At 39.3% G+C, this 21,615-nt stretch overlaps 1 protein-coding gene across 1 annotated transcript; it reads right to left on the bottom strand.

Annotated features, from left to right (window-relative positions):
- Nucleotides 1–877: 877 nt before the first annotated feature.
- dhtkd1 (dehydrogenase E1 and transketolase domain containing 1) lies at nucleotides 878–21,046 on the bottom strand. The gene is made up of 17 exons (XM_026919900.3): nucleotides 20,747–21,046; nucleotides 20,307–20,459; nucleotides 19,921–20,132; nucleotides 17,366–17,560; nucleotides 14,194–14,463; nucleotides 10,310–10,481; nucleotides 9,693–9,891; nucleotides 9,296–9,608; nucleotides 7,112–7,196; nucleotides 6,812–6,951; nucleotides 6,483–6,633; nucleotides 5,605–5,711; nucleotides 5,317–5,481; nucleotides 4,907–4,989; nucleotides 4,622–4,791; nucleotides 3,505–3,590; nucleotides 878–3,381 (listed from the first exon to the last, which is right to left on the bottom strand). The coding sequence occupies exons 1-17, from the start codon at nucleotides 20,937–20,939 to the stop codon at nucleotides 3,280–3,282; spliced, it is 2,796 nt and encodes a 931-aa protein (XP_026775701.3). The 5' UTR covers nucleotides 20,940–21,046; the 3' UTR covers nucleotides 878–3,279.
- Between the last annotated feature and the right edge of the window lie 569 nt (nucleotides 21,047–21,615).

Raw genomic sequence — 21,615 nt, 5'->3', positions numbered from 1 at the left:
ACAAGAGGTCTGAGAAGCATTTTAGCCATGTTATACAAGTGTAAATGGACCTGTCTCTCCAAGCATGTAATCCACTGATCCCAAATTTGATGTCCTGCACCAAAAAAAATCAAGATTTTTTTATGCAGCCATCTTATTTCATAAAACTAACAATAAGGAATGACATTAGAAGTTATATGAGTAATATGAATTTCAGTCAACTGGATCTGTCTGACTGGACAAGTGTAAATGTATGTGGTTAAAATATTACCAGAATACAATCTAGATACAATGACCAATGAAAAGATGTAAACAGGGTTGTATCTGATCAACTAAATACATTTGCACTTCTCAATCCAAGATTCACCTTTGTTTCACTGGATAAACCGACTATAGATTTGTACCTTCTAGGAAAGCCTGTGGTTTTCCTAATACATTTATTCACAGTACGCTCACACTAAACATGGCCATCCTTACAACACACTTAGTTCCTTTTGTTTCTGGTTCCTCTCAAGCTTTCTTCCTCATGTCGTCTCAAGAGAGTTTTTCCTCACCACTGTCACCTCTGGTTTGCTCATCAGGGATATAAATCTGCATCTGGATTTCTGTAAAGCTACTTTGTGACAATTTGTATTGTTAAGAGCACTTTACACATTAAAAAAAAAAAATCAGTTCAGTTTTGTCAGACATTCAAGCAACAACCAGCGCAAAATGAAGATAGTGATGTTAGGCAACAATGGTACAGAACAAAATGCTTTCAACCCATTAAAGTATTGGAAAGCCAAATGTTAGCACACATGCAAGAGTTCTGCAAGATAAAGAAAGTTTCCCATATCCACTGCTTTCCTTTTGTAACCAAAATCTGAACTACCAGGTATGCAACATGCTACAAGCAAGGTCACATAAAGTCATGTTTTTTTATTTATTTATTTTCAGTGTTCAATTCCTTTAAATGTACAACAGTGATTCTCAAAGAACAGGGGACACGATGTCATAAGTCAAAGTGTAGTCAATTACAGCTGAATTGCAGATTTGCTAAGAAAATGAAATACCGTAATTACAGAGTGCTTTTTCCCGAGAGTACATTTTGAACTAAAGTACATTTGAAGTAAACCCACCATAGACAGTATGATTTAATCAAGGACTAGACTTTGGTGTTGAATGTTAACCTACATGTGTCACATGTAAAATATTTTAAACAAAAAGCAGACTGTCCAAAATTCCAGTGCCGGGTTATTTCCAATAATTTATAAACGTAATTTGTGAAATATAACACACACAATATATAATAATATATAATATTTATAACATAATATTCAGCTGCATCCAGAGAAAAATATATTTGTCTCTTATACTTGTTGGTGAACAGACTTTTCAGTGACCAGTCCATCTCTGCTTTTATTAGACACATACAAATATTATACAAGGGATAAACATCATGGCAGTGAAAACCTACATTCATTAAGAACTGATGTAGCCCTTTCTTACGGAACATTGTTATGTGAGACTGAAAATTCTACCTTGACAGTTCAGCACCATATAAAATCACGTAATGATTACTAATAAACATTTCACTTTCTCATTATGTAAACTATAGGAAGACAATTGAATTTCAAATTTTCTTCAAGTTGGACAAATTGGCTATATTTAATGTCATTTGTTTACAACAAGAAACACTAATGATTTTGGTTTTCTTGTGATAATTTGACTTGTTTTGTTTTGACTATCATAACTAATGTAAAAGTATTTGCATTACAGGGATTGCCTTCTGTAAACTGAGTCAGTTTCCCTCTCTGAGGGATTTAAAATGTTGTTAAATACATCTGAATACTTTGCACCTGCACATGTGTGTGGTCTGTAGGACGTATTTCCTCAGTAAAGCTCCATCATAATCATCCTTTTAACACTGCATCTAAAAATTCCCCTTTTGAGCTACATCATTTACCAGTATTCAATAAATGACTTTTATACTGTACCGCATACATTATAGCTTTCACTGACTTTTCACTGTAGATCTGAACATCATCTTAATATCCTTAAAACATAAATGTAAACTCTAATGAAAAAATGAACATAAATGAAAATATACACCGATCAGCCATAACATTAAATCCACTGACAGATGAAGTGTGTAACGTTGATTGTCTCGTTACAGAGGCAGCTGTCAAGGGGTAGGATATATTAGGCAGCAAGTGAACAGTCAGTTCTCGAAGTTGATGTGTTGGAAGCAGGAAAAATGGGCAAGCGTAAGGATCTGAGCGACTTTGACATGGGCCAAATTGTGATGGCTAGACGACTGGGTCAGAGCATCTCCAAAATGGCAGGTCTTGTGGGGTGTTCCTGGTATGCAGTGGTTAGTACCTACCAAAAGTGGTCCAAGGAAGGACAACCAGTGAACCGGCGACAGGGTCATGGCCGCCCAAGCCTCACTGATGCGAGGGGGGAGCAAAGGCTAGCCCGTCTGGTCCGATCCCACAGAAGAGCTACTGTAGCAGAAATTGCTGAAAAAATTCATATGATAAAAAGTGGCTATGATAGAAAAGTGTCAGAACACACAGTGCATTACAGCTTGCTGCGTACGGGGCTGCGTAGCCGCAGACCGGTCAGAGTGCCTACGCTGACTCCTGTCCACCGCTGAAAGCTCCTACTATGGGCACATGAGCATCAGAACTGGACTGCTGGGTGCATGTGCGTTGCTTACCTGGGGAAGAGATGCACTATGGGGAAAAAGGCAAGCTGGCAAAGTCACTGTGATGATCTGGGCAATGTTCTGCTGGGAAACCTTGGGTCCTGGCATTCATGTAGATGTTACTTTGACACGTACCACCTACCTAAACGTTGTTGCAGACCAAGTAGCCCCCATAATGGCAGTGGCCTCTTTCAGCAAGATAATGCACCTTGCCACACTGCAAACATTGTTCAGGAATGGATGGAGGAACATGACAAAGAGTTCAAGGTGTTGACTTGGCCTCCAAATTCCCCAGATCTCAATTCGATCGAGCATCTGTGGGATGTGCTGGACAAACAAGTCCAATCCCTGGAGGCCCCACCTGGCAACTTACAGGACTTAAAGGACCTGCTACTAATGTCTTGGTTCCAGACACCACAGCAGAGTTGTTCTGGTGGCACAAGGGGGACCTACACAATATTAAGCAGCTGGTTTTAATGTTATGGCTTATCGGTGTGTATATAGAACAGTAAAAAATTGGCACAGATGCAGGCTGGGAAAAGTGCTCTGTGGCAGCTGTACCGTACTTCAGGTGTTGCACTGGGCCGAGCTGGGTTAGTGCTTTATATGCATCAGGAGAAGGAGGCTGTAAGAATAGCCTCATGCTGCTGATTGTGGAGAGTACCGATGCCCACAGCAGGGGCAGCCAGAGGAGGCCTACTGACCAGCCGCAGCTAGGTGGAGAAAATGCAAAAAATTAAATAAAATAAACAGCCTGTTACTAAGAACTGTACTGAATATAGTCCAAAAGATAAGTGGAATAAGCAAAAAACAAATTTTTTTTTACTCATCCTCACCTTACAGGCAAGCTGTTTTTCAAACCGGGGAGAAACAAAAAACCAGCATCCCATGTTCTGTGGCTCTTCTTGGCTCCAGATAAACTCTGTAAGTAAAAAGTTGGCATAAGCTTTAAAAGTGGATTAGAAATGACTGAGTTACTGCACCAAGCACAAACCATATACTATGTATTAGAGGTGCACCCATCACAATTTTTCAGTTGATACACTACATGGCCAAAACTATGTGGACACCTGACCATCACACCCATATGTGGTTCTTCTTCAAACTGTTGCCACAAAGTTGGATGCACAGAGTTGTATAGGATGTCTTTGTATGCTGTAGCATTACAATATCCCTTCACTGCAACTAAGGGGCCCGAATCTGTTCCAGCATGACAATGCCCCTGTGCATAAAGCAAGACACATGAAGACATGGTTTGCCAAGCTTGGAATAAACGAACTCGAGCGTCCTGCACAGAGCCCTGACCTCAACCCCGCTGAACACTTTAGGGATGAACTGGAAGACCGACTATGTGCCCCAGGCTTCTCACCCTGTCAGTGCCATTTCTCTTGCAGCTGAATGAGCACAAATCCCCACAGCCTCGCTCCAAAATCTCATGGAAAGCCTTCCCAGAAGAGTGGAGGTTATTGTAACAGCAAAGAGGGGACTACATCTGGAATGGAATGTTCAATAAGCATACAGGGGTGTGATGGTCAGGAGTCCACAACCTTTTGGCCATACAGTGTACCTCATACTGATCTGCTACTGATATCCTCACAGTAACCGAGTAACACTCTGCAAGCGTCAGTAGGCAAGTAATGCGAAACATCACAGGCATGATGGCAATGTGCTTTAAGACAATTTGTGTTCATGTACAATCTGTGTTTTATCAGTCAGTAACACACGCCTTCATATTGTAAAATATCAAATATACTCCAATACTCAGTACCAGATTAGTTCGTCCCTACCATGTGTCATCAATACTATTGTTTATCATGGACAGAAATTAACATATTACTCCCTAAAAAGCAAGCACAAAGACTAATGTTTCATTTGAAAATACTTTTTTTTTAGAGCAAAATGGAAAATTTGGGCACAATATAAAAAGAATGTAATGTCATGGCAAGGCCTCACCTTTGGCATTGCTGTATCTGCGGAGCTCCTGCTGTAAGGCGTCTGTGGGGAAAGGGCAAAGCTCCTCTACTCTGACCAGTGCAGTGTTCTTACATGCCTCAGGCAGTGTCTCTCTTTGTTTCAGCAGTGCATAATAGTGCTTGCCTGAGCAAAGCAGCACACGCTGCACACTAAAGCCACACATCAGAGAAAAGTGAGAGATTATTACATTACAGGCAGATTTGATTATTATTTAGTATTAGAGTTGAACATCAACAAAATGTATTTCTTCACCACATGGCTTACCTTTCAGGATTTACAGAGGTGTCACCTATTACAGGCTTGAAGGAAGTTCCAGGTCCCATTTCCTCTAAGCTCGACACTGCCCCCTAGTGTTACACAGAGTAACACAATCAAGTCAAGTCAAGTCAAGTGGGTTTTTATTGTCATTCCTCTGTGTAGCTTGTAGCTTGTATACGTTGGAACGAAATGACCATGGTGCAACATATAACAGTACGCAAGACCTCATAAAGTGCAAATACAGAACAGTGTGCAACAAGTGCAGGACAATAAATATACAGAACAGAACAATAAATACACAGAAGATAGGCTGTAAACTGTAAACTACTGGTAGGGTAGCAGCAATAGTGTCTTATCAGCTGGCATACACTGAGCCACCAGTGAAATGCTGGATATTTATCCAATGCAGAACTCACAGAAAAACGCAACAGTGTCTTGGGTGATGCTACAATGAGTGGTTTGCGGAAGTTTCGGATCATTTGTCTCCTTAGCAGGTGGAAGTACTGAGCTGGAGTTGTTGGATTCACCACAGAAATATTTACTACGTCACCATCGATGCCTTCCTCCTTACTGTCACACAGCTGTTAGGGGAGAAGACGGGGCTTAATAATAACACAACCTTCCAATCAATAAAGCAGGACAGGGTCTGGACTTGTACAGTGTCTTTGTGTATTGAACAGAGTTCACTGTAATAAACTGCTCACTTGTAAGAAACGCTCGATGCGGCAGGATGAGTGCTCAGGTCCGGCTCCATCGTACCCGTGTGGAAGCAGGATGACCAAGCCACTCTGCAGCAACCACTTTGCCTCACCTAGAAGAAGAAAATCTCTTTTTTACCGCAGGTTATACTGCTAAAACCTAGTTTCTTTCTTGGGATGAAATCACTAATGTTTAATTGCTGAAGAAGAAGTAGTTATGCAATTCAGTAGAGTTGTGTGTTGGCCTGGGAAAACCCTTCACATAGTGAAACTGACATTTTTTTCTCTCTCTCTCTCTCTATATATATATATATATATATATATATATATATATAGATATGTAGTTCTGAAAACTACAGACTTTGTCAACCTGAAACATATTCCTCTTTTGCACATATCTCCACCACTAGTACAAGTTAAGCTCTGATTTAATTAAAGATTTAATTCCGAATGCAGTACACGAGCATCACAAACATATTGTGACAGCCAGGATCTTATTAGAAACAGAATTGAGTAATTCATTTATTAAGTTCTGTTTTGTTCTTGTTCGGCATGTAGCTATCCAACAGCTCGGTCAAAACCTGACTTTCACTGATTGAGGAAATGACAGATAGCTAGCGAAGTTTTGAGCATCCTTTTTTTTTTAATCTGGCTCCTTACCCAACATGATCTTTCCAAGAAGAAATAAAAAGAATAAAAAGTAAATAAAAACACATCATTTACGTGTTATATATTTATGGGTTCCTAAACATACAGTATATTTGTGTACAAGTATGTTTAAAAGCCGGATAATCAATTTGGCTAAAAACACAGATGGATTTTCCCAGGCTTCCATACAATTACAATCATTATTATAGAGATGTTGAAGTTGTTTTATATTTCACCTCCAGAGATAAAAGTGTCAAAGATGATTTGTGCTCCATTGAAGAAATCCCCAAACTGAGCTTCCCATATGGGCAGCAGTTTTGGCTGTTCAATACTCATCCCATACTCAAAACCTAATACTGCCTCTTCAGACAGTGCACTGTTACACACCTGAAACAAAAACACACACTCAGCTCATTAACAACACTCTTAGCCACATCACTGATGCAGTACTGAAAATACAAATAACTTACTAATTCACTGTAAAGTGTAGAATAAACTGGGGTAAAAGGCTACTCGATTATTTAAATCATTACAGGGTTGATTTATCAGAGTGGGCTATTCTGACCTCCAGATGGCCTTTTTGTTGAGGGTCAACATGATTGAGAGGGATATACATGTCATTGGACTCCTGGCACACAACCATGGCATGACGCTGACTAAATGTACCACGGCCGACATCCTGGCCACTGATCCGCACGTCGAAGCCTGCATTAACCCAAGCAGAAAAAAAAAACCTTTGCATCACAGACATACTGTAAAGTCAGACAAAAATTCAAGTAAAATTAGGCTGGACCTGAGCACTCGTTAATGGAAGGCTTAAACCTTCACATGTAGTTTGAAAGCCTTACTCATGAAGCCTGCTTACCCTGACAGAGAAGTGTGCCGAGCGCCAGCGCCTCAGCAGTGGACCAGTCCAGTGCAGTTCCCGCTTCAAGTTTCTGCAGTCTCGACTGTGAAGTTCAACGAAAAAGCAAATTCAATCTATTGCCACTAACACCAGAGACACAAACAAATATAGATTAAATCTTTTTCTTTCCTATTATTATACAATAACAGGGTATAATAAAAGAACTCTGTCTTTTATGCAAAAGATCACTGTTTTATAACATCTCCTAATAAATTTGCAGATCAGACAATTTATAAGAAGTACAGCTGTAAGGAGTATTCCGTGGAGTATCATCTGTATTTATGAGATCTTGCTTGTCTGAGTTTGCATTTATGGCATTTGGCAGATGCCCTTATCCAGAGCGACTTACATTTATCTCATTTATACAACTGAGCAGGTGAGTTTTAAGGGTCTTCCTCAAGGGCCCGGCAGTGACAGCTTGGCAGTGCCGGGATTTGAACTCATGATCTTCCGAGCAGAGGGCCAACATCTTTACCACTGAGCTACCACTTCCCACATACCAGGTTCCACCATTTAAATGAGGCACACAAACAAAGTACTTCACACTGGGAAAAAAACTAATGTTTGTATGGTTTAGCTGTTTTTAAGGTCACACAGTTTTTTTTTTTTTTGTAAAGACTCCTTCACAAGGCTTTTTGAACTGAAATAGGTTTCTCTGTATAGATACAGCACTTTAAATCTGATTAACCTCAAAAGTGAAAAGGTAATCGCAGTTAAAGATTCAATTCCGACTGCAGCGCAGGAGCACTGCAGACATTCTGACAGCTGTTATCTGATAACAGTCTGAACTGATTAGGCTTACGTATTTTTCGTTTCAGAGTTACTATCCAATAACTTGATCAAAGCCTAACTTTCACTGTGTGAAGAAATCACGCTTAGGCCGCTTAGGTCGCATTTACTGTATTAGTCCGCTGTTTTTTTTCCCTCACTGCACATAATTAAACAAAACAAAAAGCAAAAAAAAAAAAATAATAATCTTGGCTAAGGGGCATGTAGGGCTGAAAATGTCCTCACAAAAACTTTCATTCCTTAGTTAGAAATATGACACACTTTGACAAGTGTGCATATAAATCACAAAAACCACCTCAGCATGGAGAACCTGGAGCTGGCATTCAATAAATTTCTAGATAATTATATAAAAATCTAGTTTAAAGCATTTTGTGTATCACATCCACTGCCGATTTTTCCTTTTTGCTCATCCATCCAAACATCCAGAACTCATCACATTTCCACAGCACTTCAGCTCTGTCCTCTGGCTCAATTTGTGCTTCACGGCTCAGCTCACAACCTAAAGTAGAGATGTTTTCTTATGTGCTTGTTGAACATCCCATTCCATATTTATTCCCCCTTTTCGTTTTGGAGCGTGGCTGTGGGGATTTGTGTTCATTCAGCTACAAGAGCATTAGTGAGATCAGACGCTGATGTTGGTGAGGAGGTCTGGGGTGCAGTCAGTGTTCCAGTTCATCCCAAAGGTGTTCAGTGGGGTTGAGGTCAGGGCTCTGTGCAGGACACTCGAGTTCTTCCACTCCAACCTTCACACACCATGTCTTCACAGAGCTTGTTTTGTGCATTGTTTGGGCTTCTTCGTTTCAGTGAAGGGAAATCTTAATGCTACAGTATACAAAGACATTCTAGACAATTCTGTGCTTCCAGCTTTATGCTAACAGTTTGGAGAAGGAACACATATGGGTGTCATGATCAGGTGTCCACAAATGTTTGGCCATATAGTGTATGTTATAGGCAGAAAAACCCCAGTTTTGGCCAAGACCACAGAAACATCTGATGGTTTTTCCCCAGACCACCACACATATTTAACTGATTTGGGCTTCACAGTCCTTTCTGCAACTTCCTTCATTGCATTTTCATTAAAAACTATTTACAATGTTCAATGCAACAGACATGATCATATGCCCATATACAATAAGGCACAATAAAATACTAAGCAACTGCACACGTCTGAATAGTTTAAACAAGTGTGTAACACCAATATAATAGATTCAAAAGGTAATATGTATAGATTTCTTTATGAACATGTATCAAATGTGCTCCAGCCTCACAGAATGGTGGTGCTTGGGAGACCTAACTTTCCTAAACGAGCATGACACACAGCAGGAAAAGTTAAAAGAGCTGTAAAACCTCTACCTTTACATGCGTCTTCACAAGGTGACTGTGCACGTGGATCTCCTCAGGGATCTCCACTGACTTTGCTCCCACATACTGAAGCAGGGGAACAGCCACACCAGTGTCCCAGGATGAAACTCTGTTCTGTGGCTCTACCAGATCCCCCCAGCGGCCCTGCAGGTTGGTGGGTGGAGGGCTATAGAAAGTCATGTTGGCCAGACGATCACTAAGCATGGAGTAGTAGGATGTTTTAATCTGACTGCATTCTTCCTCTGTCATCAATCCCTCTGAGATCAGCTGGTCAGTGTAGGAATCAGGGATGCTCTTCCTCGACCTACCAAATGGAATATAATGATATACCAACTGGTCTAATGTATTCATGGCCCAAATAATAAGTCAGGGCAGAGTGAGAGCTCACCGGATGATTTTGTACATGGCAGGGTTTGTGAAGAACGGCTCGTCCAGCTCATTGTGACCCCACTGCCGGTAACACAGCAGGTCCACTATAACGTCCTTCCTGAAGTGTCTCTGATACTCCACAGCTAACCGTGTGGCTCTGAGAACCTCTTCTGCATCATCGCCATTTACATGGATCACAGCACAACCCACCATCTTACCTGAAAGAAACACCAATGCAGTCATCAGTGTGTAAATCCAATCCAAGTGGCAACTTTTAATTTAGTACTTACAAAAAAACAAATATAATAACATAAACGAAACTAAAACTACAAAAACAATCCAGATATCTTCCATGTAAAGTCATACATGGCTCTTGTATTCTTACATAGTAGTTGTTGATTATTGATTATTCATATGTGCATATGTGTTTCCATAGATCTACTTACTTATTGCTGCTTAATTCTTTCCATTTAATTCCCAAATAGATTTTTTTAAGATGCCTTTATGTTCATGTTCAAGTTCAATTTTTACTCACATAAAGAATTTGTACTTCTTTCACCACTGACATACATTTTTCTTCAAATCGACTGCACTACATATCACTGGTCTATATACTGAGTTGATCCTCAAACCTACCAATATCACTGCAGTACAAGGAAGAGCGGGCTCTCTCAGAGGGAGTGGTATAGCCCACTTGATTGTTCACAATAAGGTGGATGCTTCCACCAACTCTGAAGTGCGGGAGATTTGACAGCGTGAATGTTTCTGGTACAATTCCTTGCCCTGAGAATGAGGCATCACCATGAACCTGAAGATATAACAAGAGATAACAGAATTTCAAACGCATAGTTTTTGTCTTCTTAAATTTAAAATAGCCATAATTCACTCAAAGGATTCTTTGTAGATGAGCAAAACTTACTATATAAAAAGTATAACATTTAATAGGTGGTATTTTGACCTAAAACTACACTTGACCTACACTACATACCACAAGTAATAAAGCTGATTGAATCATTTAGCTTGTACCGTTGAGGCCAAAAGTTTACATACACCCAGGCTAAAGCTATTCAATCACAGTTTTTTACAACTCCACACATTTCATGTTACCAGATATTTCTTTTAGGAAGTCAATTAGGGCATCTACTTTCTTCATGTGAGTGGTAATTTTAAAATAATCAAATAGAGACAGATTTTTTCAGCTGTCAAAGTCAAGTCAGTCAAAAGTTTACATACAAATACAAGTTGACTGTCTGGAAGAATACTGATATAAATGTAATGACTGTTAGATGCTTCGAGGGCTGCACAATATATCGAAATTATCGAAATATCGCAAATGTACATATCTGGATATGCATATCGCAAGGGCTTGCGATAACAATGATTTTAACTTCAAAAAGTTACGAAAAGTCAACGTTTTAGGGCGACGCAGACAGAGAATGCTTTCTTTTCTCCAAAAGAACATGAAACGTATGTTGGTTATGTCATTTTCAGTTTTTAAATATATAAATATACATACGTATAATTTAAATTGATTTTACACACTTACTGCATTATCGTATCACATATCGCATTATTTAACAAGTTATCGCATATCCCATTTTTCTTAAATATCATGCAGCCCTAGAAGCTTCTGATGGCCTACGTGTATGCAGATTTTAAAAAATCTTGGGACCACACAGACACTGCAACATTCAGGAAAGAGGCGCAAATTAATTCCCAGGGATGAATGAACTTTGGACCAAGAAGTTCACCTGAATCCCAAGACAACAACAAAGGAACTGGTGAAAGAGTTGGAGGCATCAGGTACCAAAGTACATACATCCACCATTAAGAGAGTTCTACATCCTCTACTCCAAGACGGGCATAAAAAAGCCAGACTGAAGTTTGCAGATGATCACCAGCCTTTTGGAGGAGTGTTCTCTGGTCAGATGAAACAAAAATGAAACTGTTCATCTGTAATGATCAGCGTTATGTCTGGAGGAAAAAGGGTGAGAATTTTAATCTGAAGAACACCATCCCAAATGTGAAGCATCATGTTGTGGGGATGTTTTGCTCGAAAAGGGAACTGGTGCACTTAAAATAGACAGCATCATGAGAAAGGAGGATTATCTAGAAATACAGAGGTAAAACCTCAAGACATCAGCCAGAAAGTTAAAACTTGGTCACAACTGGGTTTTCCAGCAGGACAATGATCCTACCTCCAAAACTGTAACAAAATGGCTTAAAGACAACAAAGTGAAAGTATTGGAGTGGCCATCATAAAGCTCAGACCTGAATCCCATAGAAAATGTGTGGACTGATCTAAAAAAGCATGTCTGAGTGAGGAGGCCCATAAACCTGATTTACACAAGTTCTGTCAGGAGAAATGGGCAAAACTTCCAGCAAAGTATTGAGCAAAGCTTGTGGAAGGCCACTCCAACAAGAATCTGATTCAAGTTAAGCAATTAAAAGACAAAGACACCAAATATCAAATATAAAGTGTATGGAAACATTTGACCCACTGAAAATCTGATATAGTAAATAACAGCTGAAATAAATCTGTCTCTTTGCTATTATTTGGAAACGACCTCTTATGGAAATAAAGTAGATACCCTAATTGACTTAACACATGAAACATATGGTAACATGAAATGTGTGGAGTTGCAAAATAAAAGTTTTTATTTGGTATGTATTTTTACGTAAAATGTGCTTCAAAATGAGTGATGCTATTCATTCTTAGTCACTTTTTGTTGAGGGCACACACATGATTTTTCTACCTCAGACTAGAGGTAGACACACACATGATTTTTCGACCTCAGACTAGAGGTAGACACACACATGATTTTTCTACCTCAGACTAGAGGTAGACACACACATGATTTTTCGACCTCAGACTAGGTGGACATCGGGACTGGGATCCCACTGGACCCAACTAAAACGCTGTGGGAGCAGGCAATTTTTTACTTCCTCGCGGACGGGAACAAGCCATCACAGGACAATGAAGGGCACGCTGATAAACATTAGAGTGTACATGGTGTTTGCGTGGCACATTTACTGCTTTCATTCATTAAATCTTCAGTAAATGCTTTATCCTGGTCAAAGACAGAGTCAAAGAGATATAACTTATTAATTTGTTTACAATCTGACAAATAGAGCTAAGTAAGTTAGTCAAAAAATCTTGTGGGCAAATGCAAACAGTAATAACTGCAGATGGGATTGGAGAGAATTCCTTCAGGAGTGGGTGGGAATGGGATTTAAAAAAATACAACATATCAAATAGTAATAATAATAATAATAATAAAAGAAAAAAGTTCCATGCACAAATCTACCTCTTAGAAAAGAATAATCACTGTAGTTTGTTTCTGTGCATTATGTACTTAACCTATCTAGCCTGCCACACTTTAATATATTATGTTATCTACCATTTTAACTTAGTCAGTTAGTAACCAAAACATGGAGCTGGGTAAGCACGTTAGAGCTTTCATTTGCTGGTGGGCTAGCTAATAAATTTGTGATTTGTCCACCCTGACAATATATATTTATAGCATATGGTGTGTGTCAAGTCTTCCTGCTTTTGATTCACATCGAGGGTACTGGAAGTCTATTGCAAAATGATCTGATTCCCTGGTAATAAAAATTGAAAACTTCGAGTCAACCCTAAAGTTTTGGAGCAAGCAAGCAAAATGAATTCAATTGACCTTCATATTGAATTTGAATGTTTGGAACTAAATGAATCATGGCTTAAAATACAGGCAAGTCCCTCTTCCAGCAATTGGTCACTGAAATATACGAGGGTGAGTCAAATGAAAACCTTTTTTTTAATTTTTTTTCATTGTTTATTGCAAACAGGTGTCACAAAAGTGTATCATTTTTCTACATGAACTCCATTTCGTTCAATGCAAGTGTTTTAGCGCTTAACGAGTGTCTGGATTCCTCTAAAAAAAAAAAAATCTTCCTGTTGTGTGTGCACCATCTGTTGTACTTCTTCATCCAACCGGAAGTCCTTTCCAACCAATGCCTCCTTTGGTGGTCCAAAAACAGGATGTTGCTGATTGCCGATGACTCATGCAAAATTACAGCTGTGTAGAGTCTGTTTCTCAAATTTATGTTGCATATTTGAGGTTTTCATTTGACTCACCCTTGTAGGTGCAAAAAGACATGCACATAATAATAATAATAATAACAGATTATCATAATAATTAGTTGCAGCCCTAGTTACAGCAGCACATTTACTTCCTCATACATGCTGAGTTACATGTTCAGACATATTTTGTGGCTAGGAGTAAAATTACATACTGGAAAAACATGTTTCTTGTTACGAAATGTGCCACGATTGTGTGGAGCACTGCCATTTGCCTTAAAGATCAGTCTATCTAAAATCCACAATATATGGTGATTCCATACCATAAAGACAGATTGGAAACTGCCAATAATTTACCATTGTTCCTGCAGCTACAAACCGAGCTAAATTCATCTAAAAAAAAAAAAAAATGCAAGTTGCAACTGCAACACAAGGCTTTATACAAAAATTCCAATGGTACCTGTAAACAGACGACTTTGTCTCCAGGCCTAGCGTGGCTGTCATTAGAATAATCCCCTTCCTGTTTGATCTGTTGTCGGCCACGTGTTTTTCCCTGAGTAACAGGGTTAATGGCCTCCAAATGGGACGGGTTGGGTAGCATAGTCACGTGGATGGGGTGGCCAGTGCCCACTTCCAGGTCCACAGAAGAGGTGAGGTGAGAGAGGACATCCCCGATGGCAGGAGAGTTCTCCGGAAATTCGCTGAGACCTCTCATTTTACGAAACATCAACTGGAGTAAAAAAAAAAAAAAAGGAGAATAAAAGAAAGAAAGAAAATTGGAGAATGCAATTAGGACAGCAGTAGAGTATTGTTTATCAAAAGGGGCACAAAACGGTGGCCTGGTTCATTAATCGATTTCTGAAAACACAACCTGTAAAAGTGTAAAAAGCCTTGTAGTCTAAGCACATTAGCCATCTGGGATCCTTTCTGTGTGCCAAGAAGGTGCTGGGCACTATAACTAACGGGCATTCAGAGAACCGAACCGAAGCTCAGGTGTATAACACGTACAATGGATATAAAATGTCTACACACCCCTGTTAAAATGGCAGGTTTTTGTCAAGTAAAGCATGACACTAAGATAAATAATGTCAGATCTGTTCCCACCTTTAATGTGAAACTGTATAGAAACGTATACAAATATAAATGACCTTTGTAAAAAAGCGCTATACAAATAAAAATGAATTGAATTGAATTGAATTGAAATAAAGTGAAAAACAGTCAGAAAGTTTTACAGGAAAAAAAATATTAAAAAACTTACAATAACCTAGTTGCATGAGTATGCACACCCTTAAACTAATTCTTTGTTGAAGCACCTTTTGATTTTATTACACCACTCAGTCTTTTTAAGTAAGAGTCTATCAGCGTGATCTCTTGTGCACACCCCGCTTCAGGTCACCCCACAGATTTTTAGTTGGATTCAGGTCTGGGCTCTGGCTAGGTCATTCAAAAACATTGATCTTCTGTTGGTTAAGCCACTCCTTTGTTGATTTGGATGTATGATTTGGGTCATTGTCGTACTGAAAGGTGAAATTCCTTTTCATCTTCAGTTTACCAGCAGACACCTGAAGGTTTTGCACAAAATCGACTGGTATTTGTAGCTATTCATGATTTCCTCCACCTCGATAAAACCTCCAGTTCTGGCTGGAGAAAACTGGCCCTAAAGGATGATGCTGCCACCACCATGCTTCACCGTAGGTATGGTGTTCTTTTGTTGATGTGCTTTTTTTTTGCGCCAACATACCTTTTGGAATTATGGAATTTTTGTACCTTTTGGAATTGGTCTCATCAGGCCACAAGGTTTGGGGTGATTTGTCATATATTCCTGCAGCTTCTTTTATGTTGCTGTAGGTCTCATGGTAGCCTCTCTGGTAAGTTTTTGTCTTGTTTTTAAGAAATAAATTTTGGAGGGATATCCTGTTCTTAGTAATGTCGCTGTGGTGCTCCATTTTCTCTATTTGCTGATAATGTTAAATGTTTCTGATTATTTTTCACTTAATTTTTATACATTGTAATTTGACATTGAGGGTGGTAAAAGTTCTGACATGATTTATCTTGGTTTCATTTTTTTCATCACAAAAACTTGCCATTTTACCAGGGGTGTGCAGACTTTATATGCACTGTATGAAGTGGACTGAAGTGTGTGTGTATATATAACACATGCTCTATCCTGCTATCAGGCCTCACAAGAGCAGGGGAGTCATTAATGTTCTATGCACTGTTTTACAATCATATGTTTCTAAAACCTTTCCCTTGGTTATGTCAAGGCTTTCAGGATTATTGAGATTAAATGTCATACAAATTATACCAATACAGTATATTCAGTGTCCTGCTCCAACAAAGGGCTTAAAACATGGCATTAACTAGACCACTAGAACACTGAAAAGTTCATTTGATCCCTGAAAGATGTTATAACTATTTAGTTACAACAAAGAAGACGTTCTCCGAGACTTAACTGATAACACAGTCAGAAATGCTAATTTTTTTTTTTTTTTCTTTTCATGCTGAGCTGGACTTCTGGACTGGAGTCAAACTCAAAAATCCATCATTCTGTCAGGTTTTCTGTCATTTCTAAATGTTCACTAAGATACCTGCAAAATTACCATAAGTAGCCTGTATTGTATTAAGAAATTTGATTTCTGGCTTGTGTGAAACAGAAGTACATAGATAGGGTTAGATAATATAGCTGGCTCAGACAACCACAAATGCTGTCTAGCCAATGAGGAATTTGTGAAATTGTTATTTAACATCCCAATGATTTAATTTTTTTTATTATTATTTTAGACCCAATCTTCTGCCTGCTAAAATAAGGTGATAGTGCGGTTTTGTACTTTATTATAGTATCTTATTGAGTAAAACTAATCCAGCTTGAACACGGTAATTTTTTTATACTCATACGGAGAAGGTGAAATGAGGTGTATTACTCCTTCAGTCCTTTAATGTTTTGTTATGGGCCTCTAATACCTCCTCCTGGGTGCGAGCTTGTTGACGGACTTTGTCTGCTGTGCATCGCTGCATGCGAGCTCATCAAATTCACCATAAGTTGTGACCTTTCTGTAAAGGAGTAGGTGTTTCACTGCTCTGCAACTGTTGTCACCATGCATTTATTGTTTTACATTTAAAACCATTTCCAGAGCAACATTTTACTTGGATTAAAATGGTTTCTTTAATACCTCTGATGGCTCATACTGCAGACACTTCAGGAAAAGTACAGTGAATTACCTATGCATATATATGTGTTACAGCTTTTCTGGGCTCTCCAACATCACCATTATGTAAATTTTACAAATATTGTGATACTAGTGCCAGTAAAGAAATCCACAGAGCATTTGGCACCAAAAGACTGAATGTTTTCATAAACAAATGGTACGTGGCATAAGTCCTCGCTGGTTCATATTTGAACGTAAAAACATTCACTAGACAATATTTTATGTCCGTTTTCTACTAAGATTTTAGCACCGTTATGTTGTTGTTGCTCTTTTGTGTGCTATCATGGAGATCAGAGGATCCTGTGTGTCCTAGTAATTACTGAGATTTGTAAAGTAATAGTTTGTGGCTGGATGGACAAAGACAGTGTTCTATAGAACAAATGGTTAAAACATTTACAACACTTCCTTCCACTGTGTTTTACTCACCTCAGGTGGGAAACGCAAAAGTCCAGTAAGCAAGTTGAGGCGTCCACGGTGAGGCATTCCCATTACCACATCTGTTACTCCACTCTTTGCTGCTGAACGGAAAAGCTCGAAGAAAAAGCCCATCATGCTCTCTGCTCCCTCTCCTCCATACCGCTTCACCGTGGCAAACTTGGTGCCTAGAAAGTGGTCAAATTCCTATAATGGTTAAAAAAAAAAAAGTCAAAATTTTAGATTTCACATCAGTGCTATAATCAATCTCATATTTCAAAATCTTTTTAAGACATGATCTTCAAAAATCAAACAATAGTGCCAGTGTTTCCTCTCTGACTAGAATAAAACAAAATGCACCAATATGAGACAGACCGGATCTCACAATGCAGAAATATCCCCAATATAAACAGTTCCATGACCATGGAAAATACTAGTTTCTGATTGGTTGCCAGGTTTCACAGCAGATCTGGTATGCTCATTAACAAAACATGTACAAGGCCACAAGTACAAGACAAGAAAAGAAGAACCCTGATTATCACTGTGGTGTTCTTTACTGCTGCCTTCACCTGATATCAACAAGCTTTGGCACATAGTATCTTTTATTTATATCCCAATGTCAGACTTACTAGATGCCAAACTGGCTTTGGTAATACACCTGTAAAGTTAAAAAGTATGTCCACTACTGTCTTTCATATTGTCGCAGTCATTCTGCAATTTAAAAAAAATAAATCATTTTAGGGGCTCTGGCCCAAGCATGTGTGTACAGACAGGGTGCAGTGTGTGATCAATGTGTGTGTTACACATATCAGTGTATTTCATTCATATAGGTCATAAAATAACAGCTAACAGCTATTTTTTTCATTCATTCATCTTCAGTAACCACTTTATCCTGGTCAGAGTTGCAGCAGATCTGGAGCCAATCCTGAGAACACAGGACACAAGGCAGGAACACACTCTTGTTGGGATGCCAGTCTGTCATAGGGCATCATGCACACACACACATTTTCACACATTTTGAGTGATCAATCCACCTACTGGCAGGTTTATATGAGGTGTTCAGAGAAACCAGAGAACCTAAAGGAAACCCACACGGACACGGGGAGAACATGCACTGAAACTTCACGCACACAGTAACTCCAGCTTAGACATGACTTTACTTTGAATAGTAAAATCTCCCCCTAAGTGCCAAGAGGTGGTTACCTGAAAATGGCTTTACTGTCTATCTGTACTTCAAATGACACAAATTTCACTGGGGAAAGTCAAACACACGTGTCCTTGTAATCGTGATATGTCTGTGTACGCTCAAATTATTCATGAGGTCAAAACACAAGTCAGGCAACCTAAATGCAAGTGTGACTGACTGGATATCTACAGCGAAACATAATACCAAACTGCTTTCTGTGGTTCACTACAGAGGCTGTGAAAACCTGTACTTTATTAGTGCACACACAGTATGTCGGGAGTACAGAATTCAGACTAAGTCTTAAGTATAATTTAGCTGCTGAAATATTAACCAAAATCATGTTGCACCCATCAAACTACTGTTTAAAGAAACAACTCCTTCATAAACCTGAGTACTGTCTGACACAATGTCTGTTTTGCTGGAATGACTGAAGTTTCCATCTATCCAACCAATACAGGAACCGAAGGGAACAGTGCTCAGCACAAAAGCTACCCTTTCCTACGAGTCTGCATCAGATCAGTGGGGAGAGCTACAAGTTCACGGAGCGGTCACACCCCTAATCAGCACATCATGATAAATCTAAAGGGAAGCTCAAGAGAGTTATAATTATAGAGCTAAATAATACGACACTAACACTAGTGCTATCATTAGTAGTATATCTAGCAACTAAAAATAACCAATATATTAAACACTATCATAATTATATGGATGAGTAGATAAAACACTAGTAAGAAACGTTTTATAGTAGAGGCTTCAACAGCACAAAGGGTTTTATTTAATTATGAATTGCAGTAGAGCGACTGATGCAGCCAAACTTAATTTTCAACCTGTAGCTTGTGCACAAGCCATGATTTAACTGTAAAAAGTACATTTATTAACACAATAGAAGAGGGCTGCATGATATTGAAGAAAAATGCAATATGTGATAACTTGTTAAACAATGCGATTTGTGATACGACAGTGCTATAAGTGTGTAAAATCAATTTAACTTATATTTATATATTTCTATATTTAAAAACTGGAAATGACATAACCAACATATATGTTTCATGTTCTTTTGGGGAAAAGAAAGCATTCTCTGCTATCTGTGTCACCCTAAAACGTAGACTTTTCATAACTTTTTGAAGTATTAAAATCTTTCAGTTATTTAAAGCCCTTGCGATGTATATCATGATGTATATTGCAATATTTCTATAATTTCAGTATACTTGTGCAGCCTTACAATAGATGGTTTTCCTTGAATGAACCCCTTGTTTTAACAAAATACAGCAATAATATATTGTATGAATGTATCTACAAATCAGATCATTTAATTTTGGGTTTAAAACAAGACTGGCATGTGTACTGGCATGTGTAGTGGCATGTCTAAAGGCATGTGTACCTGTGATTCTAGCATGAGTTTTGCCAGCTGCCTCCTCTCTTCAGCAGTGAAGCGCTCCTTCTTGAGCTCCTCAAATCGATCCGTGAGCCACACGCTCTCCTCCAGACTCTGCAACTGAGTGGTCTCCACAGAGATCCTCCCGCAATAGGTGTCCTCCAAGTACGCAACCACCTCCTCTATCCTGGCCTCCACTTTCCCAAAGTGCCTCAGACCTGCAGGAGGAACCATAAACCAGACGCACACAGTGATGCAAGCGTGCAACGCGAAGCTACAGTTTACTTACATATTTACGACTTTTCAGATCTCAAACTTTATTATAACATGATTAGGACAAACCTGAAATGCCCAAACTACTATAACAATCAAATCCAGAGCCAAGTGCGTACCAGATGTGCTAAGGGTTCCTGGGAGGCTGCCATTGAGGATGCTGATCTCTGGCACTTTGTCCATAAGAGGTGCGTTGGGCATTAAAGGGTTAATTTTAGCAGCTTTGTGCCCATGTGTGCGATAGGCCTCTACCAACCGCGCCAGGCCATGATCTGTTTACACAAAGCAAGTTCACAAACTGACATTAACTACTGTTTATATGCCACGTATCAGCCATATGTAATCTAGAGGTGCATGTGGTTACATATTTCATGCTACAGAGGATATTAATAATAAAATATTCATGCATGTACACTAAACAGTAGCTACACAAGATAATAGAGATAATAATAATCGGAATATAACTGTATCTAAGATGATGTAATAGGCTTAATGCTGGTTTGAGTCTGTTATTAGTTGTTGTCAGGGTGTAAACAGGCAGAATGTAAGCCACACTGACCTTGATTGAGAGAGGAGTGTGCGTTCAGCAGCGCCTGCAGATCTGCGTCCTGCTCCTCCGAGTTTCCTCTCCGCGGTCTGAACCCAAAAACACCTCTCTCCGTGTGGTAGGAAGCTGCTAACGGCGCCCTCAACACCGCCAATGAATGCCTACTAACTTTATGTAAACTCTTTAGCATAACACCGGCAGACATTTTGACATGGGCTCTTTCAAATGAAGGCAACAACAGTTGAGCCGGCTAAAGCCTGTGTACGCTACAGAAAGCGGCCATTGGCAGGAACGAGGGGCGTTTCCTCCTCGACTCCTATTGGCTGCACGAAGAGGGCAAATTTGGTGACTCGTTGCTGATTGGACCACAGACTCCCTAGATTAAGCAATGATCAGCAAGCAATGTTACAATGATATTCTGGTTACATTTTACTAATTAGGCCTAGGGCAACTAAACTATACCCTACTATACGGTCAAAAGTATGTGGACAGCTTACCATTACAGCCATACATGTGCCTTCCCCAAACTATTGGAGGCACATGATTGCCCTTTGTATGTTGTAGGTTTAAGATTTCACTTCACTTCACCTCACTTCACTGGAGCTAAGGGGTGAAGCCCAAACCTGTTCCAGCAGGACAATACCCCTGTCCATAGAACAAGGTGTGCCAAGGCTGGTGTGACTGGCTCACTGACTCACTTCTCTGACTGCACGCCATGCTTCCTCGCCCGACATCAGAGCCTTTCCTCGTGGCTAAATGAACACAAATTCCCACAGCCATATTACAAAATCTTGTGTAAATCCGGTCCAAAAGAGTGGAGGCTGTTATACCAGCACAGGTGTAAGATGTTGACTGAAATACTAAATTGATCATTTTGCCAA

This window comes from Pangasianodon hypophthalmus, chromosome 9 (genome assembly GCF_027358585.1).
Source record: "Pangasianodon hypophthalmus isolate fPanHyp1 chromosome 9, fPanHyp1.pri, whole genome shotgun sequence".
NCBI classification, from domain to species: Eukaryota; Metazoa; Chordata; class Actinopteri; order Siluriformes; family Pangasiidae; genus Pangasianodon; species Pangasianodon hypophthalmus.
This window is presented reverse-complemented; position numbering and strand designations above follow the sequence as displayed.